Source organism: Lucilia cuprina, chromosome 4 (assembly GCF_022045245.1).
Source record: "Lucilia cuprina isolate Lc7/37 chromosome 4, ASM2204524v1, whole genome shotgun sequence".
Lineage (NCBI taxonomy): Eukaryota > Metazoa > Arthropoda > Insecta > Diptera > Calliphoridae > Lucilia > Lucilia cuprina.
The window spans coordinates 17,524,192-17,552,083 of NC_060952.1; the positions used below are offsets into that span (position 1 = coordinate 17,524,192).

General features: G+C 26.6%; 5 protein-coding genes and 1 long non-coding RNA gene across 11 annotated transcripts in view; 4 read left to right on the plus strand and 2 right to left on the minus strand.

Moving 5' to 3' along the window:
- Positions 1-27,892, plus strand: part of LOC124419884 — a 180,066-nt gene that overhangs the window by 147,585 nt on the left and 4,589 nt on the right. The gene's annotated exons all lie outside the window — the stretch shown is intronic.
- LOC111676150 (metallothionein-1-like) lies at positions 196-3,540 on the plus strand. Of its 2 annotated transcripts, XM_046950787.1 has the most exons (4): positions 196-354; positions 428-490; positions 3,183-3,251; positions 3,320-3,540. In XM_046950787.1, the coding sequence occupies exons 1-4, from the start codon at positions 333-335 to the stop codon at positions 3,394-3,396; spliced, it is 231 nt and encodes a 76-aa protein (XP_046806743.1). In that variant the 5' UTR covers positions 196-332; the 3' UTR covers positions 3,397-3,540. The 2 variants fall into 2 exon arrangements, with proteins under 2 accessions (XP_046806743.1, XP_023292815.1); XM_023437047.2 differs by lacking the exons at positions 196-354; positions 428-490 and adding an exon at positions 2,896-3,078 and having other exon boundaries at positions 3,320-3,536.
- LOC111676151 (metallothionein-1-like) lies at positions 5,635-10,389 on the minus strand. 4 transcript variants are annotated; one of them, XM_046950786.1, is made up of 4 exons: positions 10,228-10,389; positions 8,148-8,188; positions 5,883-5,951; positions 5,635-5,817 (listed from the first exon to the last, which is right to left on the minus strand). In XM_046950786.1, exons 1-4 carry the CDS (start codon positions 10,299-10,301, stop codon positions 5,744-5,746), a joined length of 258 nt encoding a protein of 85 aa, XP_046806742.1. In that variant the 5' UTR covers positions 10,302-10,389; the 3' UTR covers positions 5,635-5,743. The 4 variants fall into 4 exon arrangements, with proteins under 4 accessions (XP_046806742.1, XP_046806740.1, XP_023292817.2 ...); XM_046950784.1 differs by lacking the exon at positions 10,228-10,389 and adding an exon at positions 9,120-9,879; XM_023437049.2 differs by lacking the exons at positions 8,148-8,188; positions 10,228-10,389 and adding an exon at positions 6,051-6,206.
- On the plus strand, positions 7,791-8,300 carry LOC124419883 (metallothionein-1-like). Its single transcript, XM_046950788.1, has 2 exons — positions 7,791-8,017; positions 8,095-8,300. Exons 1-2 carry the CDS (start codon positions 7,996-7,998, stop codon positions 8,169-8,171), a joined length of 99 nt encoding a protein of 32 aa, XP_046806744.1. The 5' UTR covers positions 7,791-7,995; the 3' UTR covers positions 8,172-8,300.
- Positions 10,468-10,979, plus strand: LOC111676134 (metallothionein-1-like). The gene is made up of 2 exons (XM_023437027.2): positions 10,468-10,615; positions 10,736-10,979. Exons 1-2 carry the CDS (start codon positions 10,594-10,596, stop codon positions 10,837-10,839), a joined length of 126 nt encoding a protein of 41 aa, XP_023292795.2. The 5' UTR covers positions 10,468-10,593; the 3' UTR covers positions 10,840-10,979.
- Positions 13,279-24,254, minus strand: LOC111676089 (mucin-5AC). 2 transcript variants are annotated; one of them, XM_023436976.2, is made up of 5 exons: positions 24,101-24,254; positions 21,890-22,781; positions 13,870-14,457; positions 13,608-13,802; positions 13,279-13,541 (listed from the first exon to the last, which is right to left on the minus strand). In XM_023436976.2, exons 2-5 carry the CDS (start codon positions 22,746-22,748, stop codon positions 13,324-13,326), a joined length of 1,860 nt encoding a protein of 619 aa, XP_023292744.2. In that variant the 5' UTR covers positions 22,749-22,781; positions 24,101-24,254; the 3' UTR covers positions 13,279-13,323. The 2 variants fall into 2 exon arrangements, with proteins under 2 accessions (XP_023292744.2, XP_046806739.1); XM_046950783.1 differs by having other exon boundaries at positions 21,743-22,781.

Sequence of the window (27,892 nt, forward strand, 5' to 3'; positions counted from 1 at the left end):
ACAAATATGACGTTTCAAAGTAACTTATATTACGTAGTAATTAGTATTTATGTCAACTTACAAATTTGATTAATTATGTTTCATACCGTTCTTTAGTTTACAAGATTGTTTGCACTCTGTCCTATTTGTGCTTAGTGTAGAGTGCTTACTTGGCTTTTCTTCTACTCCAAAGTAAATGCGCACCACACTACTAAACAGTAAAAAGAGTTAGTATCATTTCTATAAAACTACATACAATCGTAACAAAATCATCAGTCAACAACTAAAGTTGTTTAAAAAATATTCAAAGAAATTTTTCCTGTAACAAAACATAAAACAAAACTATAAACAAAATGCCTTGCCCCTGTGGAAATGGTAAGTTTTACAACAAAATAATTAAAAAAAAACTATTTCATGTTAATAATTGTTTTTCTTTTAAACAAATTAGGTTGCCAATGCACTTCTCAAACCCAAACTGGTAATTGCACTTGCAAATGCCCCTGTGGAACTGGTTGCCAATGCTCTTCACGAAGTCAAACCGGCAATTGTGGTTGTGGCAATTCATGCAAATGCGGTCAATAAATAAAAGATTTCCTATCTAATTGTATTTCAAAAAGACTTAAGTTTACCAAATATTATTTTAACATATCAAATATATTTAATTGTTTTAGACAAATAAAATAAAATGCCTATTTTTTATAAAATAATAAAAGCTAATGGCCTCATTTAATAGAAAAATTTCGTAATATTATAAAACGAAACTTTCGTTAATGTAAAAAATTTGTATGAAGAATACTGGGAAATTTTTGAAAATTTAATTTTTTTCCACACACATTTAACATTATAGATTTAAAACATGTTTTGAAATAAGCCATGTTCATCCGTTTGATTGTCGTTTGAATGCTCGATAGTGTAAGAATGCATAGAGGTACAGTTTTATACGACAATTTTTCATATAAAATTTGTTCAATAAACCTTTGATAAATTGTTATGAATAAGGCAGTAGCACTATAAGTTTCATACAATTTTTTAAAAATTTCAAATCGGTCCAATTTACTTCAAACAGAACATTAAAAGTCGGACGAAAAATTATACTTATAATAACAAAAATTTAATATATTACCTAAGAGGTTTTGGAATAAGAAACAAATGTAGCAACGTCTATTTTTTAATAGGATATCTATGTATGTATTAATAATTAAGGTTTCCTTCCTAATTAATAAATTGGAATTAGAAGAAGATGTTATCGAATTAAAAAAAGAAAAAAAAAACAAAAACCTAGAATAGAAGTTTTCTAGCGAAATGGATCCAAAGCTTTTATATAAGATCAAGGATGAAATGGTTATAAAAACACGGTTATTTATGTTCAATATAACATTTAATGCCTATTTTAACTCCCTTTCAATTGAATATAATTGTCTAATTCTCAATCAATGTCATATCGTTGTATTTCATAAAAAAATTTCAAATAACACTTTTTGAAACAAAAACAAATCAGTAAAAAAATTATGACATACAACCGTACAACACCGATTATGAATTGGATTTATGAAAAATTTATAAAATGTTTAAAACTTAAAAAAAATATTACAAAACTCTTTTTTTTTAATTTGATTATAAAATTATTAAATTTTGAAAAAATATTAAAAACTCTTTTTTTAATCTGATTCAGCTTGAAAATAAAATACTGTATCAATCATTTGAAAAGGAGTTTAACCATTTCAAAAGATACTCTATATTGAATATAATTGTCCAATTCACAATCAATGTCGTATCATTGTTCAAATAACACTTTTTGAAACAAAAACAAATAATAAGAAAAATTACGATATACTACGATACAACTGTACAACACCGATTGTGAATTGGACAAATGTTTTATAAAATTATTGAATTTAAAAAAAATTTTTGAATTTTGAAAAAATTATTGAATTTCGAAAAATTATTAAATTATTGAATTTTGAAAAAATTATTGAATTTTGAAAAAATTATTAAATTTTGAAAAAATTATTGAATTTTGAAAAAATTATTAAAAACCTTTTTTTAATTTGATCCAGCTTGCAAATAAAATATTTTGGGAATCATTGCAAAACAAATCAATTTAAATTTTGAATAACGCAACAACAACACGATTTTATATTCCATACACAGTGAATAAGTCTAATGAAAAAATCTAAAAAATTTATATGAAAATACATTTTATAATACGAGGCATACAATTTTTTTCATAAAAACTGTTATAAAACTTATCGTTACGTTTTCTAAAATGAGAATCGTAATTTACAAAACTGAAAATTTCAACGTTTTGTTTTACAAAATTTGATTTAAAAAAGTGCCGCATATTGTTTTTTATTATTTTAATTGAACATTTCAACGACTGACAGCCTACTAAAATGGTTCAGAAAATAAAAAAAGCAGAGACCTCAAAATTAAAAAACGAGTCTACAGATCGTGTGCAATAAAATGTATATTCTGGAGATTTCTCTTCGTTTTCTACGAACATTTACTTCTTATCATTAAATACTCAACAACAAAAAATAGAGTAAACAAAAAATATAAAAAAATTTGACGTTGCGCACGATTTTTACTACGTATTAGTTAATACGTAATTGCATGAAAAATTGTTATATTTTTTATTAAGTGAAAAAAAATCATTTTCATGTTATAAAAATAAAAACTAAGTAATATAAAACTAATATAAAACAAGTCTTTTAAAGATCCTTTTTTATTAAAATTGGAAAGTATGGAAAATTTTCAATTATTTTTTACACCTTTGCACACGAAGCACTTTTGAAACTTTTTTGTAGGTTCGTGTGCAATTTATAATGGGTACTTTACGTACTGTGGTGTAGTGTGCCTACTTGGTTTTTAAACAGATTAAGTGCACACCGCACTACTAAGCTTAAGATTTAGTCAAATCTTTTGTAGAATACTAGTGTGCTGAAGAGTGTTTAATAAGAATCATATCTATAAAACCACAAGCAGTCGTAACAACATTATCATTCAACAACTAAAGTTGCTTAAACTACAACATATTTTCTTCTAATAAAACTTCAGAAAACAAATTATCAAACAAAATGCCTTGCCCCTGTGGAACTGGTAAGTGTTACAAAATAATAAAAATATTAAAAATATAAAACTGATATTATAAAAGTTAAGAAAAAATATTTATTTAACAAAACCTCTATTTTTATTAAAACTAGGTTGCCAATGTACTTCCCAAAATCAAGCCGCCAATTGCAACTGCAAAAACGCTTGTCCCTGTGGAACTGGTAGGTTTACATTATAATTTTGTTTTATATTTTCATTACTTAATAAACATTATTTTTAAAAAAATTAGGTTGCAAATGCTCTTCCCAAAACCAAACTGGTAATTGCGGTTGCGGTAGCTCATGCAAATGCGGATCCAGCCAGTAAAATAGTTTTATAGGCCAAATAGTATTTAGTTAAGATTTTAGTTTTATAATAATTAATTTAAGTAATATTTATTTATTTGGCTTTGAACTTTATGGCCAAAAAATTTAAATAAACAAAAAAAATAAAAAAACTAAAACAGTGGTTTTATTAAAAAATATTTTTTTATAAACAATTTCTTGTTGTTCGTATGCAAATGTGAAAAAATTAAAAAAAAAATCTTATTCAATTAATGGGGGATTTCATGGCAAGCGACAGGTGATGCGAGACCTACCATTAAGGGTTTTTAAGTGTCTACTCTCCGCTTACAAAGGGAACACTAAAGTGACGATTGCATACACCCTCGTTTACAAAGAGTAAATTCATGACGAAAGAAAAATTTTAGCCAACCAGAGTTAACCATTTTGTTACAAGTTTTACTTGGGGTATAAATAGATGTTTTAAGTATACCAAAAGGTTGGTATTGACATCGATATTGACTGGTACCAATATTTAAGGTCCTACGAGTACTGGTTTGTCCGATATTCGACATTTAATTTTCAGTCATGCATGCTTATCCTGAATAGCCCAATGACCTTTTTGCAATATTATTTATTTTTTTGATAGACCGATATATATTTCTGACCATATGAAATAATTTTTCATACAATAGTTTTTACACATTTTATTTTAAAAAAAATTCAGACTCATTTTTAAATTGCTTTCAATCGATCACGAATGGCGATAATTCAATGAAATAAGTTTTAAATGTCTTAAACTATATTACAGAACCAAACTAAAAAACATTTTTTTCAAAAATCGGACTTATTGCCAAAATATGTTTATATGGATACTATGTAGCAAAAGGGTTAAAGGTAATCACTGCATTTTTGGATGCATTGACATTTTATTAAATTGGAATTAAATTTTTGACCTATGTTAGTTCTAATGGGTAAATGTTTAGCAAAAAATTTTTTTTAATTTTTTCTAAAATGGACTCTTTCTATAACCTACATTATTTTATTTCACTTAAATTTATAACGTCCTTAAATTTTAGCCCTACCCATAAATAAGAATTAATTTCTGAGTCGATTAAGCTAAGAAAATGGTTAAATTAGTACTTTATATATTCTATCATACTTACCGCCAAAATGGACTTTTGTGAACATAATAATGTTAAATATCTTAGTTTCTTTACAAAAACAAAGTCACCTTCGGAAAATGGCTAAATGATGTCGACATTTTGGAAATTATCGGACATCATGACTTGAAGGTAAATAATTTACTTATAAAATATAATATCATGATTAGGCTTCACGCAACATTTTTGAAATTGTGATATCATACCATTTATGAAAGTTTTTGGATCACCACTAATATTGGTGTAATTATTTTTTTTTTTAAATTTCAACTCCATATGCATATCTGCAGCCCAAACACCAATTTTGGGCGACATTTTTTGATAGACCGAAAACTGCTGAACATATTTCAAATCCGACTTTCGTAGTTTTCGAAATAAAGCGTTGTAAAATTTAAAATCTAAAAATTTAAAGTCTCATCACATCTAAAGGGTTAATGATAGAATTTTTGCACTATTTGCTTCAGCAAAAAAATACTTTTATTGCGCATAAAGTACATAAGTGCGAAATATCGCTCAAAACAAGTGGAAGGAGTTGGAATTCTAAAAAAGTTATTACAGCATAGTGGACACTGATATAAAAACCTTCTAATAATGATATTATTCTACTTAAATAACTTTAATTTAAACGTTAATCCCTCTACTATAATTTATGAAGGCCGATCATTATAAAACTGGGTAGAAGAATCTTTCAGAAAATAGGTATTTATTTTTGTCGTATAGTGTCCATTTCAATACTAAAACTTATCAATAGAAAATATTTATGCAAAACTTCAACGGTCTAACTTCTCCCGTGTGGTCCCTATAGTGATTTCAACATGCTAGATCGTCTCAGAATTTAATAAGGACCAGGTATATATGTATATACATATATACTTTCTTAAGCGAATATTTCGATGTGTTACAAACGGAATGACAAAACCAAATTATCCCCCATCTTTTTTGATGTTAGGTATAATGAAGGGCATATACGCTATCATACAACGAATTATGAACAAAAATTACAACGACAAAGTAAGTACTGGCTATAATCATGCGTCTAAAACTACTTGTGAAACTAATATAATTAGTTTGAAATATTTGTTCAAACAAAAGTGAATTAATTAAATAAATAATTTTACAAATTTAGGTAAAGTAATTTTGTATTTATTCCATTTTACTTAAATTTACATTTAATTTTAAAAAATATCAACTAAAATCTTAACTAAATATTATTTGTTTTACAAAACTATTTTATTGACTGGATCCGCATTTGCATATACTACCGCAACCACAATTGCCAGTTTTTTGGGAAGAGCATTTGCAACCTAATGTGACAAAAAAATTTTATTAAATAAAAGTTCATTTTATAATTTTGCTTTTATAAACATACCAGTTCCACAGGGGCAAGCGCTTTTGCAATTGCAATTGGCGGCTTGGTTTTGAGAAGTGCATTGGCAACCTAGTTTAAATAAAAAAGAAATATTGTTAAAAATAATTTTTTAAACATCTTTACAATAAAATAATTTTTTAATATTTTTTTATTTTTTTTCTAACTTACCAGTTCCACAGGGGCAAGGCATTTTGTTTGATAATTTGTTTTTCTGAAGTTTTATTACAAGAAAAGATGTTGTAGTTTAAGCAACTTTAGTTGTTCACTGATGATTTCGTTACGACTACTTGGGGTTTTATAGATATGATTCTACAAAATATTTTGATCTTAGGCTTAGAAGTGTGGTGTGCACTTTATTTGTTAAAGAATGAAAACGTAGCATTCACACTACACCACACTACGTTAATTGCCAATTAAGTGCACACGAACCCACTAAATTACCCAATACTGTAGTAGTATGTTTGAAAAGTGTGTCGGGTGCAAAAAAACTGTAGAAGTTAATATAGAAATTTTCCATATTTTCTAACTTTAAGAAAATAAGGATTTTTTAAGTCTTGTTTAAATTCTTAATTTAGAATTGTTTAACATTAAAATTTTTCATATAGTGACGTATTAACTGCTACGTAATAAAATTCGTGTGCAACGTCATATTAGTTTTTATTTCTTGTTTACTTTAGTATTTTTTACTTATCAATGTTGTTAATGATAAGTATAAAATGATAACAATTAAAAAATAATTTAAACGAATGAAATCTCAAAAGCACGATTGGACTCGTATTTCTTTAATTAAAGGTCTCCGATTTTTTAATTGTTTAAATCATTTTAGTATGCTACCAGCAATTGAAATGCTCATTTAAAATATTCTAGCTTATTATAGATAAGTTTAAATTTATTATTTTCAATATAATTGTGTAAATGTGTAGACAATTGAGCTTATCATGAATATACAAACATTTAAAAAGAAAGTATTATTTTGTAGCATTCTTTATGAAAGTTGCCAAAATGTCCCAATGGAGTTGGTTTAAACTTGAGCAAGAAATGTGTCAGTGTAAACAGCTGATGCCAAAAAAATTAATACAATTTTTTTAAAATAAACATTAAAATGTTTGATTTATCGATTAGTATATACATATAATGGGTACTTCACAATAAATATTTTTTTGTTTTAAATTTAAGTTCTCATTAATTTTCATATTGCATTTACATCTAATACAACTCCTTTGTTTTATTTAATACGACTGTCAAGTTTTCCTTCCACATACGTTCTCATCTACACAGTATTTTGACAGATCATAATACTTGTGGTTTAATGTAAAAATAGCTTTACACTAGTTTACAGTACCTTTGCACTTCACTATTTCATTCCATGTTCATAGAAATATTTGTAATTTGTTAACTAGTATTATTAAAAATATTTCTAAAAAGTCATTTCTACTGCTGACAGCATACTAAATGGCACAGTAAATTTAAAAATGCTGAGACCACAAAAATAAAAACATATCGAATCAAAAGTAATGCGCTGTACTATTCTCTTCGTTTTTGAACGAATCTTAAATTCTTATCAAAAGGTGCTTATCAACAATAATAATAATGACAAAAAAAAACTAGAGTAAACAAATGATAAGAAATGACGTTGCACACAATTTTTATTACATAGTAGTTAATAAAAATAATAAAATTACTGAAAAAACCAGGCTTAAAAATCTCAACTTAAATAATTTTAAAAACAATTTCTATATTTTACAGGTAAACTATTTAAAATAGAATTTTTTATTATCTTAATACCTTAAGTTACAATAATATTTGCACACGGTACTAATTTCAAACTTTCTACGAAGTTTTCAATTCAGTGGGTTCGAGTGGAATTGTATAGGCACTGGTTGCATTGTGTGGTGCAGTGTGCCTAATTCAGTTTCAATTATTTGGTAAATCAAATGCACACCGCTCTACTAAGCTTAAAATTTGGCAAATCTGTTGTAGAACTGAAAAGTTTTTAATTAGAATTATATCTATAAAACTGCATAAACCCCTTGCAAAATCATCAGTTAACAACTAAAGTTGCTTCAACAACAACATTTTTAAACTTTCTTCTTGTAAACTAAACTCAAACGAAATGCCTTGTCCTTGTGGAACTGGTAAGTATTTTAACTTAATTAATTTTTTTTTTAATTATTTTAATTTAATGAATTTTAAATTTTATTATTTAAATTAGGTTGCAAATGCACTTCTCAAAACCCATCTGGCAATTGCAGTTGTGGTACTTCCTGTAAATGCGGCTCAACCAAGTAAAGTGTTTGCTGCCGAACCTACGTAAATGAAATGTTTATTTAAAATTTGCATTTTTTTAAATTTTGTAATATTTTTTATCGAATCTAACATATTTAAAAATATATATATTTTGGCAATAAAAAAGACGTAAAATAAATTCAATGTTTTTTTAATTTTAGACATTTTTAGAACTTAAATTCTAAAAATGTTCATTCGCAGGAAGTGTCGGGAAAAAATTCCCCAGAAATATAGTGAGTTTTAATTTCTCGATTTCCGCTTTAAAACGTATTTTAAAAGAAAATAACAAATAAAACCTTTTATTAACATTATTTTAATTAAGGTTGGCATCGTTACCGATTTACCCTTATTTTTTAAATATTATTTTAAACCTTTAACGCTTTAAATATAGCTACCGTAATAAGACCAAATATTGTTACCATTACCTTTATCATTTCACTATCAAAAAAATCATTTTATTTTATTTATTTTTGTATACGTCAACTATTATTACCTCTTAATCGGTTACGAACATCGAATTTTGTTCCTTTAACCGTAATTAAATTTTAAATATATTTTTCAATTGATAATTGATTGCAGTGCTCAATATTTTTTACTTTTTACTATTTTTCGATTGCAGCGACTAATATTTAATGTTCCTACGTTTTAATCCTAAATAAAAGTCGGCTTCATTGACTGAATTCACAAAAAAATTAATAACCTATACAATTCAGTTCAAATTATTGATATCGAAATTGTTAAAACCGCAATTCGATTATAAGTATTGTTTTTTAGTAAGCAATATAGAAAATTAGTTAATTTTACAGACTTTTAATAACAGCGATACAATTTTAGTTAATTTAACTAAATATTTATAATGGTAACCGATTTCCAATCGATCTTTTTTCTGTGTGTATGAATTTAGTGTTATTTAAAAAAACAAATATGAAAATCCAATAAAACAAAACTAACCGCAATTGTTTTTCATAACATTTAAAATGGTTCGTACAACTGCCAGCAACAGACTGAACTGGTTGTAAAAAATGTAAAAGCAAAGACCCTAAAAACTCAAAATCTTTTTGTATTTTTCTTTTCGTTACGAACCATTGATTCTTTTCACGACGTGATATCGACAATGAAGTAAAATTGTTGGTAAAAGTAGTAGAGTAAATAATTAAGAATAAAATAAAAACAAGTAGGAAAGTATTGTCGGGCATGGCCGACCATATAATACTCAATGTCATTTTTCATAGAGAATCTTTTATGATGAATTTTACCTTAATTTCGATGTATTTAAGAAATTTATTGATGAAAAACTAAATTTTTAAAAGAGGCTTTATTATATGGGAGTTAGGATAAGTTATGGACCTTGAGGATCGTGCTAAATTTCATCCGATCCGGACCGATCTTTACAAAAGCCGATACGGTTATTTATGTTTATATAAAACATATTTGTGTTGTTTATTTTACATAGTCATGAGTCGACAGACAGCCAAAGAAACAAGTCTTAATCGACTTTGAAGGTGGTTCTGAGATAATCAGAATACTTTAACCCTTTCACGCACAAAACTAAACTGATGGACTTTTTATGGATATGACTCATTTACAACATTGTTGATGAAATATGGAAAAAGCGTTTTCGATTTTTTTGAAAATAATTTACTGTAGCTGTGAACACCAAGTAACGCTTTAAATCGAAAAAGAAAATAAAAAATCTTGGGACACCGATGTCCCGCAAACGTGAAGGAGTTAAGGTTGGTGTAGGGCCAATATTTATATGCGTTACAAACATCACCACAAACGCATTATACCCTCCTTACAATATTGGGTGTAGGGTATAAAAAATGATGACGTCTTTGCACACGATTTTTAATTGATGTACGTCTTGATGTACGCCGATTGTACAGTGTTGTATATGGGCATTTGTTTCTTAATTTGTTTTATTGTTGAGCTATGGGAATTTCAGTTGAATATAATGAAAATAGAGACTTAAAAAAAGAAAACGAGGCTTCTTTTTACATAAACATAGATATTAATTTTCACCGGTAATTGTTGTTTTCTTATTTATATGTTCAATTACCTTTCGACCCGCCACTCCAGCAAAACACTTTTTTGCGCACAGCACCACATTAAAACCTCAATTAATGGATTCATGCATTTTATTTAGAAGACACTGGTGTTGAGGTGATGAGTGTGTCATATGCACACCGCACTACTCAGCTTAAAAACAGAAAAATAAGCAAATTAAATGTACACTGAACGAACTGTGTGTAGTGTGTAAGTGAGTTGAAAAATATCCACTTATTATATCTATAAAATCTCAAACATTCGTGGCACAGGCATCAGTCAGTTTCTGAAGTTGCTCAAACAACAGTGCAATCTGAAGACTTTCTATTTGTATCTAATTTACTTTTTTGTGAAAACTACTTAAAAACAATCAATCAAAATGCCTTGCCCCTGTGGAACTGGTAAGTTAAAATTCATTATAAATAAAGAACATTTTTTTTAAATCAAATTACGTTTATACATTTTTCTATTTACTTTCTATTGTAAATTAATTTGTTTTATTTTTGTTTAACAAAAATTAGGTTGCAAATGCTCTTCTCAAAGTGGAACTGGCAATTGTGGTTGCGGCTCTTCATGCAAATGCTCATCTGGTGGTAGTTGCGACAAGGGCAACTGCGGCAAGTAAAGTGATTCTTTTGTATACATTTACATATATATTTTATTTGATTGGATCGAATTGTATTTAATTAAGACTTATTTAGTTTATAAAATTTGTATAACATACATGTGAAAATGTATTAAATTAATTTAAGTGAAATTTACAAAAAATAAAAGAATCTTTTTTATAAAAATAAAGACAGTTTTAAATTTCAATTTAAGTGTTTTGTTAAAATATTACTTTGATGAAAAATATATGTTTGGTTAAAATAGATTTTTCGAAGGAAAATAATTCGTTTTAATAGTTTTAGTGAAAAAAGCAAATTTTTACACTTATTTAAAAAATTGATTACTTGAAAATTTTTTGTATTCTTTAAAACATTTATCGAAAGAAATTTTAATTTTGGAAAGTGTTCTAATTTATGGACAAAAGTCTTAATAAATCAATACTTTAATGTATATAAATATTTCGCAAGAAAGGCAGAAAGACTTGGGCAAAGGAATACCAATCGGAGAAGAATCCATATTATAAACATAAGGAACAAATGGAGACTTTAATAATATGAGAAAGTTCTTTAGAACGTCCACGAAACTAACTTTCTAAACTTTGGACGACAATATTCTTTTACAACAAGCCACAACGGGTCTAGAATTTTTTTCGGTTTATATATAAATTATAATGCCATTTCATTAATTATAATTATTTATTACTTTAAATAGTATAAAAATATCGATGTAATAGAGAATTTTGAATGTATGCCTAATAAAATTGACTTTCTATATTGATTTTCTATATTCAATAGAAGGTTATAATTATGTTTATATGGGACAATAATTATTTTTATAGATAGCTAAAAATGTTAATATTGTTGCAAATATTACAAGTTCTAGTTGCTGGAAGTTCTTCTCGCGTATTCCCATTAAAATGGTTGTTGCTTTATTTTGTACATTGATATTTATACCCTACATCACTTTAGTGGGGAGGGTAGATTGGGTTTGTGCTGATGTTTGTAACATACAAAAATGTTCGTACTATACCCACCTTAAAGTATACCAATCGGCTTATAATAATTTTCTGAGTCCATTAAGCTATGTCCGTCCGTCGGTCCGTCTGGCTGGCTGTCCACGTAAATCTTGTGCGCAAGGTACAGGCCGCAATTTTCAAGATAATTTGATGAAATTTGACATACACGCTAGCCCCCATACAACCGTACCCCCCAAATAGGGCCACAATCGGCTTATAATTAATTTAAATGATCTATTATGTTAACAAAAGTCGACAAAACTTAGTTTTATAGCACTTTAAATGACCCTATACCCCATACAAACTTCCCTTCAGAATATGACTTAAAGTCAAAATTCACTTACAAACACTAATAACACTTTTAAATTCTACATAAATAATATTAAAGAAGACTTAGCTCCCCCTACCAACATTTTTAAGGATAGGGCCATATTTTGCCCTACTCCCCTTTGAGCCCTCTTGTAAAAATCTCTTTTTTTGCCAAAAAAAAAGTAAAAATATTCCGAAATAAAGTTAACAAAAACAAACCAAATGCTTTATTTTTTTAAATAATCCCCATTTTTAACATACATACTGACTGATGTAGGGTATCATATGGTCGACTGCGCCCGACTATACAATCATACTTGTTTTTATTTCTGCTGGTCTTTAGTTGAGGAAATAGTTAGTAAATTTCTTGTAAAATACATTTTTAATAAATCAATCAATAAATAAAAAATATTTTTTGAAGAAATATTTTACGGATTTTGTTGAATTATAATTAGATTTTAATTTAGATATTTTGTTTAGGAAATCCATGCAGTTTTTAATTTACCAATAAGAATAAGATAACTCAAGATAAATCCTAAAAAAAACCAAAATGTATTCAAATTATATTATAAACATATTATTATTTTATTAATTTGTTCAACATTACGCAAATTAAAAAGTTTTTTTACTCTCCTGAAAAGTAGACTTTTTTGTATAAACTATCTCGATATGTAAAATAAATGATTTTATACAATGCAAATAAAATTTAATTCCTAAAATATATCCACAATTACACAAGATACTCGTGCATTTATATTTACTAATAGATAGTTGTACTATGTACATTACATTAGTACTACATACATACATTTACATGTGTGTTGCATACTGTATATCTATCTATATAGAATATCTGAACAAACATATGAAGATACTTCTAGTAAATGCAAGAGCTCCCAAACTACAGTGCTAAGATACAAACTATATACTACATATTTATATTTATATACATTTTAAATAGATAATAATCAAAAGGCAAGAAACGACAACATTGTCTATAGTGCTAATTAGTAGTAATGGTAACAAGAAAAATAATAAATATTTACTAAAATATTTCTTTTAACAATAACAAAATGTCATATAAAATATCACCAAAATCTTAGTAAGGTTTTTTTTAGGTAAATCATCAAAAAATTACTTGTCAACAATATATGGTGATTTCCATAATATGGTTAAACTTTACTTAATGACAATATTTTGGGTAAGACGTTTAACGAAATCCACATTGAAAACATTAGCCAACATGGTCAAAACAGATTTCTTGGGTGGTCTACAATGACGTAGACCGGCTTCTTGGCAGCAGACATTAGGAAAACAATCTAAAGTAGAAGTACAAGCTTTTGGGTGTAAATCAAAGATGGGTGGTGGAGGTGGTGTACATTCCAAATACTCCGATACTAAAGTAAAATAAATAATTTATATTTTAGCTTTATTAAATCAAGTAAAATGTTTTGAAAACTCACAGTAATTAAAAGATCTTTGTACCGGTACTGGTACTGTGTTCAATTCGGGTTGTGAAGTACGACAATAACGTCTCCGACCATCAGGGCAACAAACTCTTGGCCAACAATCCATATCGGTTTCACATTCCTTAACTTCCCACCATAGTTCCGCTAAAGGTCTGTTAGGACATTTTCGGGGTATGACGCCCAATATAGCTATAAATCAAAAGAAAAACAAATACTTTAAAAATTCTTTAATAAATACTTTACTGAACTAACTAACGTGCATGTGATGTTTCTTCCAATGGTTTCGGTATACCCGATACACAACTTTTTGCTCCAAAAATTTCGCAACATATTTCCTCTCGATTCCACACCTTACAATCCTCATCTATTTTGCAAATTTTTGGAAACAACTGAAAACGTACCTCACTTTCGCGTGGACAATCGAAACGTTCACGCAAATTACCTTCCTTGTCCGCATTTCTTTTATCTTTTTCACCTTCTTCATTATATGTTTCACGTCTAGATGTTAATATATTAAATGTGGGTAAGGCAATGCGAAATGGTCCATCATCTCTTTTCGCTGCATGATCATTATGTTGATTATTCAAGTCTGGTTTTATGGTGCTAGTAGTGGTTCTTGCAGTTACAGTCTGTTTTGGTTTTACCAGACTAAGTTTTTCCTCTTTGGTTGTTATTTGCGTAGGAGGTTTATATTTTTTAGGCGGTTTCCTTGTTGTGGTTGTCGAAGTAGATTTTGTGGTTGTACCAATTCTTGGCGCTGGACTAGTGTTGGGATTTAAAAATTGCCAAAATTCTGATGTAAAGATATTAAAGTTATTGGGCAATTGAAATGGTGGTCGGGTGGCTGGAAAAATATTATTTTTTTAGGTTATATTAATGTTAATAGTTTTGTTTTTATATTTAAAATTATTTTAAGCTAAATGATAAAATTTAGAATTTTTACCATAAAAATTTATATATAACAAACAAGATATGTTTGGCTGTGTGGAATCTCTGTTTGGTATTAAACATCTATAAAATTATTCCACTATTTTATGAATGTGTTATAAAGTAACACAACATTTTTACGTCAGCCGTTTCAATTGTGTCTCGCTTGTACGTTTTCACTCAACGCCTAGTGAGTGATGTAGTTCATTTTACCTATTATTACTTTAACAAGATCTCTTATTTTAAAGAAATTAAGAGTATTTTAAAAATATTATTATTGCTTTTATTTAAATGCTTTACAAAATATCTCTTTAAACCAAATTAATGCCCGCGGCTACTTAAAGATCTGTTGGAAAATGTACTTTATGTTGAAAACTACTAAACGTAGTAAATAGTGTTTAAATAGTAAATATTTTAAATTAAATTAAAAATAATTGTATTTATGAATAAATTATAAACTAAAAAATTACATTCATTAATAAAAAACGAAAAAAGACAAAGACAAAAGTTGAGATTATAATTATTAAAACAATAACAACATTTTACACAATTTTTATTGTTTCATGATAAAGTTATTTTTTTTTTGGAAATCTCAACACCAGATCGTGGTTTTTTTGCAGAAAAAAAGACTGACACAAATAATTATGCAACACTAATGCAATTACCAACACATATACCTACTATAATATTTCACACCTATAACCACTGTGTATGTATTTTAATCTAACAATAGAATGCATAAACCTAAGATAATTTTGATGTAAGTGGACCAAATAAATTCACACAGTGGGTAGGGTTAGTTGATTAATACTTGAATATTTAGCAAAAAGATGTTAAAAATTTGGAAAAAACTTAATATATTTATAATATTGGTTGAGTTAGTGTTGGTGCATTTAAAGTCAAGTCATAGTTCGTTTAACTTCATGCTTATAATTTTAAGTATTTGAATTTAATGTTCAATACTCGCACACTTGCACATTCGCAAATAAATTATGAACTAGCGTCCAAAATGTACTGAAGTTTTAATATCGATGATTCATAAAAATACACTTTTGTATAACAAAGTACATAATACTAAACATGTTTGTATTTATTTATTTACTCACATTTTTGCATGTAACAAAATTAAATTAATTATTTTTAAGCAGGTGTATGAAGTTCATGATCATTAGGTTGAAATGTTTTAAATGTAAATATTTTTATCGTCATGTTCAAATTCAGTTTATTTTACAAAACAAGCAAAAAAAAATAAGGAAGTTTTAAATGACGTGACAAACTTTTGCACTTTTGACATACTAATTCGCATAAAAGTGAGTGAATGTGTTTAAACGTGTTTTAGAATATACATTCATAATTACATAATTAAGGGTTCATTTACCCAAAAGTTTCAAATTACAATTAAGTTTGAAAAAATATTTTGTTTATAATTTTCAATTGCATTTTCTTCTACTATACTCTGTTTACACCTTTCAAATATTAAACAAAAGAAGACTTAAAAACTATTTTTATGAAATGCTTTACTTATATAGAATTGAAAAATTAGTTTAAATTAGTTTTTTTGTTAATTCAATCATTTATTTAATTGAATTATCGTGGAAAAAAGTAAGAATTGAAAATCATGTACAAATTCATACACTTTTAATATCCTGAATGAAAATGGTTTGGGAAAAAAGTCATGTTCGATTCATAATATTTATTTCCAAATTCATTTCAGATATGAATTGATTTTTTTTTTTGTGTATTAAGCATGAATACTGAAGTTAGAGATTTTGTATATAACCTTAACAGTAATATCAAGGTTAAAATTTATGTATCTTGAAAATCAATTTATAAATACAATAACATTGCTCCGCAAAAAATCATTTTTTTTTGTTTTAAAACATAATCATAATGGTCTTGATAATTATTTAGGAAAATTTCTTTGATAATTAACTGAATTAACCGTAAATGTATATTAGGCCCCTTGGCCCCCTTTTTATACTTAGAGAAAATATAAGGTACGTTTAGGTATATTTAGTTTCCTGCATTTTTTAATGTTTCACGTAAAGAAATACTATATAGAAGGACTAAGTAGGCGCTTCATATCATCAATGTATAAAAATATAAAAATTTTTTAAAATTTTCGATAGAAATAGATAAATTATTTATCCAAAGTTGTATATATCTATCTAAATGGAAAAAAGATAATGCTTAAATTATTATTTTATCTTTTGCATTTATTAATATAATTCTTATTCTTATTATGAACAAAATCTTTAAAATAATGCTGATGAACTTGAACTAGTTTAAGTATTTATATCTGTGTTCATAGAGATGTAAATGTATTAAAATCGATACTATATGAGAAAAATGTTAAAGATACAGTAACTGCCATAAATGTTCGTAATATATTACATGTTATATGTTTTTATATATAAACGGGAATGAAGTCTATGAGTTTAGCATTGTTATATGCAGGACAAGATAACTTTAAACTAGTTTTCTTTTCGAATAAAATAATTTGCTACAAAATGGCTTCGATTTGTTGTTGCAAACTTTGTTATAAATGCAGAAATTGCATATTTTACTTTAAATTGCATATATTTTTGCACATTTCCAACGTTTTTATAACTTATTTAACATATTTTTTAATTTTTTAAAAAAAATGTTTTGTTTTCGCTGTATTTCATATTTTTACAACAAAATTGGTATTTACATATTTATAATATTTTGAATAAATATCAACAAATTTAGATTTAACAAAAAAATAGTAGGTTCTATAAAATACAATTTTACATAGTTTTATTTAATTTTTTAACCCGCAATTTTGCGAAAGGTATTTTGAGTTTGTGCTTCTAATTGTAACCTCCAAAATATTGGTCCTCAAAGTATCGGTTCGGTATCTATTTTTGAATCTGTCCATCTGTGTGAAATTTAGTTTGTTCCGTTAAAGTGGTATTATCGTACATATTCCTTAAAGCCTGTATATTTGTTGACAAAAACTTAAGATCTGAATATTTATTAATATGTACCTGCACAAGGAAATATTTTTTAGTTCATATTTTTTATATTTTTAGTGCATATTTTCCCACTTTATATTACATATTATAAGCGCATATTTTTAATTTTTAAGTACATGAAAATCCTTTCCCTGGTTATATGTTCATTTCTTCTTTTCGAAAAAATATTTTCCAAATGAAGCATGGATGCGAATAAGGGCGTAAAGACCACCTTTTCAAAATCGCGTTTTTTCGCATAATTGTATTAAACTAACCTTTTTACATCTATTCATAAAAAAATAAATTGAAAAATATAAATTTTTCGCTAAAATAGATAGTTTAAAAAGCACGATTTTTAAATACTATTTATTTTTTTGGGTAAAAAATATTAGCAGTTTAATGTATTTTTCTGTAAAAAATCGTATAAATTTTAATTCGAATTGCACCAAATTTGCAGAATGGTTGGAAAACATTTCAAATTTATTAATTTTTAAATTATATTGCAAAAAAGATTATTATTGAATGAATTATTTAAGTATGAAAGTGTGGACAAGAAGAAGGGCGTATATCCATAACTATAGTTATATTTTAAAAAAATTATTATATCTTGTTATTTTCGGATTATTTTAGTTAAAGAGGTCCTATCCAATTTGATAATGAACTAAGATAATAATGTGGTTCGCTGATTTTGACAATAACGCAATAAGGTGCGATTTAAAGATTTTTCTAAGAAAGATTTTTCTAAGTATGTATAAAAATACTATAAAATATATTTTTTTTGGTTTTTGTTTTAATTACTTATAAGGATAATGAAGAATGTCCTTGAAACTTTAGCAAATAATGCTCTAGACTGTTATGTTGAGGCTGTCCAAGTTTTATATAATAAAATAATTAAGAAGTATATAAAAATAACATTTATTTATATATACTTTTAACTAAAATATATGGATATATGCCCTTATTCCATTTTAGCAAAATTTCAAGTATTAATTTTGGCAAGTTGTGACTCGAATTTTTTACTGAGTTTTAGCACAGGGATAGATGTGAGTTATATTTATGCATATATGTGAAAAAAGTAGGAAAAAATGCCGATTTTAAAGTTTTATGATGTTTTTATCGTCTCCTGTAAAATTTCCCAAATGGTTTATACGCCCTTATTCGGCTCCATGCTTCAAATAAAAATTGTTTTGAAGCTTTCTTATTTAAACTATTTTTATGTTTATAGAACGGTTTCGCCATCTCGCAACGAAAGGACGTTTGACCCACAAAAGATAATCTTCAGAATGTGGCTTTAAAAAATTAATAGGGTTTTAGTTGAAATTTTTATGAACCAAACTTCATAAGGACAGGTACATATTTAGCCTAAAATCTTACATAAACCATCGATAAGTCGTTTATAAATCATAATATTAAAATTTATAAATATAATTTTCATTAGAAATTTAGGATTTTCTCTAAAGAGTACGGTAAATTATTGACTCATATTTAGGAATATGAGAAAAATGATATTCTGAAAATCAAACTAATATTCATATTAAATAAAATTATAATCTGTACTCGTTAAGACAATTAACAGGTCCCTTAAATAAGTTAGTTACATATCTTTGAAACTGGTTTTTGCAAACTGTAAGTAATTTTGAAGAAATGGATCCACTTTATTTGCATAATTGACATGTACCAAATAATAATAACTACATATTAACATTGTTCAACTTTTTGTCAAAGAAACACAATTGTTCAATAAATTTGAACATTAAACATTAATGTATATTATTATGACTGAATTGAGGGTTATAAAGACAACTAAATGTTTCTTTAATTGTTTCAGTGACTGTGCTTAAAGACGCACCTCCACCTGTTTCATGATAGATGCACTTTTACAAGCAATACACAAACTAAACAGCAATAAAAGTTGTTTACCTTTAAAAATGGTTATATCAAAAATTTAAGTGGTCATGATTCGGTTGTAAAAAAACACAAACTTGTATGTTCCATACACGAACAAATGCATAAATGGTTAAAACAACAAACAAAGCCAAGAGCATTGTGGCCAGAACAAATCTGTTATGTCAATGGATAAAAATCAAAATCTTGTGAATTGAGCAAGAATACGTTAAAGTGCACAACTAAACACAGACACAAAAATATTCGCGCTTGAAAATTGTTTAAAAAAACACAATGAATTTTTTTTAAATGTAAATGACATTGGCCTAACTCGCAGACAGTGGTACCGGCTCATACATTTTTTAAGACGATTATTATTGCTACTATTATTATTTTTTTAATAATAATACTAAATGCCTGCTTAAAATATGTCTAACTAAATTACAAAACTTGAATGAATAGTTTGAATGGTTTATGTACACTATAACGAGTTGATTATTTAATACAACTTAATAATTATATTTAATTTTATTTTGAATGTTTGTAATGTTTATATCGCAGTAGTTTAGTTAATAGAACGTAAAAAAGTAATACACTTTCATGTAGGCCTCCTCATATTTTACCATTCTCTTTTTCATATATTTTATTTAATTATTTATTTTTTATTGTTTTATTTTTTCGAAATAGTGCAAAAACTGCTTTTAAAAAACAAATACAAAAATTATAAATAATAGAGAATATTTTTGTTTTGGAAATTTGATTTATTTACTTTATGTGGCTTCACATAAATAAAAAGCGGAAAGAATTATGTACATAATTAGAAAATGCATACATTTATTGCACAATTTTAAAAATATTACATAAATTTGTCGCATAATTATGCAATTTAAAATTATTATAGATACCCAGTAAAAAATAAAACAATGTACTCAAAAAAATAACATTAATCACCACTTCAAAAGTAGCACTAAGTGATTTTTTTACCTTCTGTGGAAGTGATGTTTATTGACTTCCTTTCCAATTTTTTTGTATTGAAATTTTTCGAATTAATATTATTTAAGTTAAATTAATTGTATTTTATAATAACACAATTACTTCTTAAGAATGGCTTCAGAAATAGTGAATTTTAATTAAATAAAAAGGACATTCCTCCTATGACAAGCCTGTGGTAAAATCATAACATCTTCAGGTCTTTTACAGTACTTTCATGGAGTAAATTCTACTTCTTTTTCGCTTTTTTAAAAGTCTTTTTTTTACTGGGACTATACTACAATTTCACTTCCTAATAACTTTCAAAAAAAGAACATAAAAATGAACGGGTTAAAATCATCACTTCTTCGGGTCTTTTTCAGTACTTTTTTCAAGATAATTTGATGAAATTTTGCACATGCTATTGAAAATGGTTGAAATCGGTTTATTATTTCTCCTAGCCCCCATACAACCGTACCCCCTGAATCGGCCTTTAGGCTCACAATTACGTTAAATGTTTTATAATGTCAACAAAAATCAGCAAAAATTAGTTTTATAGAACAGTAAATGACAATACTAATTTTTATAGTGATCGGGCCTCATTTGACCCTAGCCCCATATAAACTCCCCTTCAGAAAATGACTTGAAGGTCAAAATTAACTTATGATTACTAATAAAACGATCAAAATCTACATAAATGACTTTGAAGTAGACGTAAATTCATCTACCAAATTTATAAGGATAGGACCATATTCTCCTCTATCCCCCTATGAGTCCTCTTGTAGAAAATCTCTTTTTTGTCAACAATAAGTAAAAATTTCACAATAAAACAAATTAAATGCTTTATATAAAAAAAATCACAATTTTAACATACTGACTGGTGTAGGATATCATATGGTCGGCAATAAATTCATACTTGTTAAAAATGTAAAAGTGCACATTCTTGCAACTTTAAAATGGCGGTAAACATTGCTATTTTATTTTATATTATTAGGCGTTGAGGAAAAATTGTGTAGTAAATAAGTTGGTGCTATTTTTGTAAAAAAATCAACAATTGTTAATTTTATTAACAACGAAGCAAAACGAATTTTAAAAGAATGTGTTATATTAATTAAAAAATTAAAAGAATTATAATACAATTAAAATACTCAAAGTTAATTAGAATATTAATTTATAAAAATTGACAACAATATACATATGTATGTATAAATTGTTGCAATACAAAAAGTTGGGCGTGGGGAACTATTATTCGTTGCGAAAAATTATAAAATCTTTACGACTTCTGCAAAGATTATAATATTAGCACTTATGATCTAAGAAATAAATAATCAATGAATGACATGAAATCAAATGAAACCAAAAACAACTTACTAGTTGTAGTTGTTGATGTTGTAGATGCTGGTGAGATGATAGTGATTGTTGATGGTGATGTCGTGGATGTTGGTGTAAACTTTCGAATATTTAAACGATTACTCGTAATATTGCCATTACTTATATTTTGATTCTCTGGTACATTACCTTTTTGTCGTTTTGAACTAGTTTCAATATTTAAATGTAGACCATCACCACTAGTAATGGCAACAGCATTGGAAGAAGCTAACAATGGTTGAGACTTGCTATTAAAGTTGTTATTGTTTTTGTTTGTGTTGCCACGATGATGACTAACAAATGTTGAGTTGCTGCTGCTGCTCGTTGAATGATGAGTTTGAACATTTGCATTACGTGATGATAAAGGGGGATGGTTATTATTTTTATGTGGTATGGTACGTGAAGTTGTTGTTGGTTTATGTTGACGACTATTGTGTGTTACTGTTGTTGTTGTTTTTATATTGTTAATACTTTTGTCGATTTGATCATTTAAAGCGGAATATTGTGTGGGTTGCAGTTGTTGTTGAGTTTTTGTGAGAGTATTTGCAGAACGTGATCGATTGGAAATTGCATTCCGTTGTTGACCCGCTGTTGTTGGGGTTATTGGCTTATTAAATAATTCCTGACTTTTATGGACAATTGGTATATCGTGTTCCACAATCAATTGATTTTGTTGTGTTCCACTCTCGTAACGTCTGGATATTTGTGCATTTGCTCGATTTGTTGGCAATTCTATGTGTTCTACTCTGGAACGTGTCCGTTTTGAGGAAATGTTTTTATCTACTAAGGTAGGAGATGTGGGGAGCAAATGTATTTCCTGATTTGGTAGTTTTTTAGTTGTCTTATCACCATATTTTAATGCTCTTGAAGGAGCTGCTATAGCAGCAACTTGTTGTAAATTCACTTCCGCTTGTTTTTGTTTAGCTGCCTCTGTTGATGTTGCATAAGTTGTTACAACTAAAATGATGGTACATGTTGCTGGCAACCACCAACTTTTATAGAGTTTCATAGTTTTGTTTTTAGTTTTTATCAACACATGAATCTGTTATTAATTTAAATTTGACATTAGTTACTTTATAAAATTTATTATATGTTTAGTTTTTATATTGTTTTATGCAAAATAAAAATATTTAAATGATTCAAAAAGATTCCATTTTATCGTATAGCATTTATTTGTAATAAATTATGTTTTAATATCGAGAGACTATATTCGATGGTCTCTACCTAAAATAACACAAGTTTTCTTCTAGAATATATTTTTACGACCATATTCTAAACCTTTATATAAAAAAATAAAATTTTGCATTTTTTACAAAATTATTCACAAATTTATATCAGATAGAGCTTTATTCTACGAAAATTTTTTTACAACCTTCAGATAAAAAGTTTTTCATAGAAAAAATTTTTTATTTGATTTAATATCAATAAATATTTTATTTTATGCAATTTAATGAAGCAATATAAACCAAATCGTTGAAAAAGCATCATATTATGAGGTTTTTTGTCTAAAATCAATGTTATATGGTTAAACACGGCAATAAAATTAATCAAATTTGTATCATTTGTATCATTTAGGCAACTCTTCAGAACATTATAAATATTACTATGAAATTGAACATAAAGTTATGACTAAATCATTCCGTTGGTTTTCACAAAGATTGGACTCGTTTGACCCTAGATCCCATACATAATTTAAAATGTTTATAACACATTTTTTATATTTTTATATATAATTTGCTCAGACCACTCTCGTTAAACATAATAAAATTTGTTAAAATAAATATGTATGTATACTTCTTAGGAAATATTGCAAAAAATATTATAATTAAGAAAAAAAGTTCTAATTACAAAAACTCCACTACTTTGACAAAAACTGCCTGCAAAAATGTCTTATGTTTAAATATGAATTTCAAAATAGGAAAACTTGTATCTAATTTTTTTTTACATAAAAACACTTATTAATTTTGAAAAACATTGTTTAGTTTAAAAATTATTACTACTATAAACACAAATTTTTTGTAGGTCAGTTTGACCTTAAAGCTATTGATTAAACACTATAAATGTGTAAGTTTATTTTATCTTGCTTTTAACATTTATTTAACATTCAAAGTTTTTATATTTATATTCGTAAATAGATTTTTTTAAACAATCTACAAGTTTGTTGATCTCTTTTAACGCTTTTATGATCAATTTTTTTTATAATTAATAAGACTTGAAATAAAACAAAAATAGTGAACAGTATTAGAAGTTGTTTGATCTAGTTAATATTCATTTGTATTATTTGTTTATTTTTTCTTTTATTTTGCACTATACGAGTCCATATTTGCATTAACAACAGCAACAACAACTATTAAAATTCACCTGTTGATTTTATATTAAACGGAGTGGAGTGCGCGTGCTCAACCGTCGAAGTTACACAGCTGACTGTTATTCAATTTTCACTCCCAACAGCTCACTTTGAATTGTGCAGATTCGCAGTTTGGCCATAAGTTTTAAAGTGCCATTCCGTGTGTAATGCATTCAAAAAAACCAACGCTCAAAAATATGTATTTATTCATCGAAATTCTCTTTGTCTCTCTATGATATACTATACTATACTTACTACTCTACTCTATTGAAGTTTAAAGTGCAAACTTTTTAAAATACTCTAGCCCATTTACGAGCAATAGTCAGTAAGTCATATAAATAGTTAAAATAAACCTGATTTTAGCGGCGTCTTCCATTCATCCATTTCATCGAGTGTTAATAGTAACTTAAGCATTGGACTTTATTATAATGTACCAACTTAAACTTTAATATTTTTATGATAAACTTTATATCTCATATGTATGTATATTAAAGATATATTTTAAATAGGTAGTTTTCAGTACATCTTTCATTTTGTAACTTTTGGTGGTAATATGGTTTTTATTTAATTTTATAGTTAATTTACTAATAACATAATAATTTTCATAAAAATTATGAAAAAAAGTTTTCATATATTCTTGAATTTAAGTACATAATTCAAATATATACAGTGAATCAACTAAGTTTTTTGCCTACCTTTTTTAAGAGAATTTTGTTTTTTGTTCATACATAAAATTCGAATAAACAGGTAAAAAGTAAATATATGATTTCCAATTAAAAATAGAGATTGTGTAATATGGAAAAAATTAGAAAAAATATTAAAATGCAAATTTTGGTGCATTTGTTGTTGCATTTTATTATTTTTCATCAGAATTTGCATGTTAATAAAGTATTTTGCATATTGAGAATTTCGGTTAATTTCATTGGGGTTTTCAAATTATTTTTGGAATTTATTGTTTTATTGTTAAAAGGAAGAGTGTTAAGTATTTTTCAATTGCAATTTGCAAATACCATATCCTCATTGGGTGAAAATAAGATGTTATTTGCCTTAAAATGTTTAAAGGATAATGATGAGGCAATTTCGATATAAAAAATTAGTTTAGATTTCTAGAAGAAGTGTAAATCAATAAAATGTAATTATGAAATGTTTAATCAATAACATTAAAAAATACAAAATAGAGTAATAGATGAAATGATCCAAAGAAATATTAGAAAAAACGCACTGAGTGCTCTTTCAAAATCTTTAACTGCCAAAGGGAGGCTACTTGTATCCAAGGAAAACTATTGGACTCCTGATTTATTTTTTCAAAATCTATATACGAACTAGGAGGAACACTATGTTTAAATTTAGACCTCTAAACAGACCTTAGATTGCTTGGAACCAATATAAAGTGAACTGTCGTGTAGTACAGGAAAAATACCTAATTTAGATATTTTAAAATAGAGGTGGTTATCATACCGTAACGTCAACAAAAACAATATTTTTCACCTAAAACATACACTTATATATATTTAGAATCCAAATCAAAAATAACTATCCAGATCCAAATACGCCTACTGTATCTTATTCATAAAATAAAGAATTTAAAATATGAGGTTGAAAATCAAGATTTTAGCATTTAATATTTTTATAGTGGTATATAGTGATGTCCCCATACTTAGAGTGGCTAGGATGGTACTTAGTGTTAGATTTATTGAATAAGAATCAATATTATAAAATTCTAAATAAAATTTACACAATGCTCCCCAAATAGATGGAGTTTCCGTAATGTAGTTTTTGTTTATCAACACAAAATGACCAAAAACCCGGATTATTTTTGTTATAATATATAGATTTATACCTCACAAAACTTAAGTCCAAATCCATTGATTATCTAATCCAATTCAAAATTACTTATTATTTTCGAAATTTAATGAAAGAAACGATAGATTTCATGTTAAGTCAAATATTGATAAATTCTGATAGGTATATAGGATAATAAATCAGTTAAGAAATGTCCAAATTTAGTCGTTCCACTACTAAAATATCTAAAAAATGTTATTCTAATATATAGGAGTAATAAAAATATTAAAAATTATAAAATAATGCAGCAATATTAAAAAAAAATGAACAAAAAACCTAAAAAAGCAAAATACTTTATTGACCCAAAAAATTAACAATACGTTCACATTTTATCAAAAATCTCGTTAATTAATATAACGATTTTACTTTTTATGGTAGAAAATTAAAATATAAGATATTCCTTAGAAACAAGTTGCTTTATTTTGCTAAATTTATAAAATTTTGCATAGGCAAATTACTTAATTGATTCACTGTATATATTGTAATCAAAACAATAGTCTGCCATATATCGCGACTATTTCATAATATAGTAATAATGTTTACTTATTCATTAAATTAACACTGGGTAGCATTATTTACCGATATTGATATAAATGTCAGGTTGAGATGACTGCACTCCCTTTCAAAAGAAGATTTTGCAAAGTTTTACATTTTTTTGATCTGCCAGTTTTTATAGAAAAAATACTCTTAGAAGGGCACTTATTGTAGGTTTAGTTTAACTCTAATCACTGGCAGTTTTACTTAGACTGTATATGAATATAATTATATTTAATGAAAATAATTAACTATTAATTAAACTTTTGAAAACGGCTGAGGGTTGTGTACATAAAATTAGGAGAATATGCATTTATTTACATCTAAACAAAAGTTCATCTTATGCACATTATTTTCAAAATATTTCAATTGATTTCATCCAAATTAAAAGGATTCGTAGTTTAGTCAAGGATAATATGTACATAATACGCAGTTATTAAATATAAAATTAATGTGTACTTACTAGAATATTCAATTATTCGGGTTTTTGTCTTGTTAGGTTTATTCGATAAATAATTATTTGGGGTTTTAAGTTGGCCGGTTAATAATCGGATAATTCAAAATTATTCGGTTATTCGCATAAAAGGCAAATGAATGTATGTTGTTCTAAGAATAATTTCTTTTTTCCAATATTTTTCTTCCAATAACAAAAAAATTATAATACTACTTTAAATTCAATTATATTAATCTCAAATATTAGAAATTATTTATTTTCACGTGAAATTAAGTTTATTCAATTTATGTTTTGGAGATTTATCAACGAGTTCCACAAATCATACCTTCCAATGAACTAGTCTATAACTGTGTGTTGCTGAAGAATTAATTAGAAATACTTTAGAAACACAACACTGTTTCTAAAGTATTGTAGAAGTAAAGACGTTATAAATATTTTCAAGATTTCTTTTCAGAAATCTGAAATGTTCTGCATGAACCCATTCTGAGAAGTAGATAAATCAGAACAACTTATTATAATATTTCTGAAGTATTGTTATAAAAATTATCCAATAAATATTCTTTATTATAGAAAAGTAATTAAGAAATTAATACAGAAAGTATTGTTTAATAATAAGTAGTCGGTAAATTGATATAAATTATTCGGTTTATACGTTTTTTGAAATTTGGCAATTTTCATTTATTCGAGCGATTAATCGTCAAAACTTGATCGATTAACCGATCGACGATTAATCGTTTGAATACCCTAGTACTTACGTCTTTTTTCTTAAGTTGAAACTATTACAACTAACGATTTCTATACGATATCGAAAATCATTTCGCTTACGTCCATTTTGCGAAAAAGTCTCGATATATATAGTTTTTATGTCCCTAGCCAATATATTTAAATGTTTAGGTTGATTTTTAGCCAGTAATTAGCATTAATCAGGGTTAGGTTCAATTATGTACCGATCCTCATAAAATAGATTTGACTCATA

Excerpts from the sequence above, each read along its gene's own strand:
- LOC111676151 (XM_046950784.1), bottom strand. The coding sequence starts at position 9,391 with ATGACATTGAGTATTATATGGTCGGCCATGCCCGACAATACTTTCCTA. Across the intron at positions 8,189-9,119 it reads TGTTATGAAAAACAATTGCG|GTTCGGCAGCAAACACTTTA; the intron begins GTTAGTTTTGTT and ends TCATTTACGTAG. Across the intron at positions 5,952-8,147 it reads TTGGTTGAGCCGCATTTACA|GTTGCCAATGCACTTCTCAA; the intron begins GGAAGTACCACA and ends TATTTAAACTAG.
- LOC111676089 (XM_046950783.1), bottom strand. The coding sequence starts at position 22,748 with ATGAAACTCTATAAAAGTTGGTGGTTGCCAGCAACATGTACCATCATT. Across the intron at positions 14,458-21,742 it reads AACATCAACAACTACAACTA|CCACCCGACCACCATTTCAA; the intron begins GTAAGTTGTTTT and ends ATATTTTTCCAG. Across the intron at positions 13,803-13,869 it reads GGAAGAAACATCACATGCAC|CTATATTGGGCGTCATACCC; the intron begins GTTAGTTAGTTC and ends TTTGATTTATAG.
- LOC124419883 (XM_046950788.1), top strand. The coding sequence starts at position 7,996 with ATGCCTTGTCCTTGTGGAACTG. Across the intron at positions 8,018-8,094 it reads GCCTTGTCCTTGTGGAACTG|GTTGCAAATGCACTTCTCAA; the intron begins GTAAGTATTTTA and ends TATTTAAATTAG.
- LOC111676134 (XM_023437027.2), top strand. The coding sequence starts at position 10,594 with ATGCCTTGCCCCTGTGGAACTG. Across the intron at positions 10,616-10,735 it reads GCCTTGCCCCTGTGGAACTG|GTTGCAAATGCTCTTCTCAA; the intron begins GTAAGTTAAAAT and ends AACAAAAATTAG.
- LOC111676150 (XM_046950787.1), top strand. The coding sequence starts at position 333 with ATGCCTTGCCCCTGTGGAAATG. Across the intron at positions 491-3,182 it reads CAAATGCCCCTGTGGAACTG|GTTGCCAATGTACTTCCCAA; the intron begins GTTGCCAATGCT and ends TATTAAAACTAG. Across the intron at positions 3,252-3,319 it reads CGCTTGTCCCTGTGGAACTG|GTTGCAAATGCTCTTCCCAA; the intron begins GTAGGTTTACAT and ends TAAAAAAATTAG.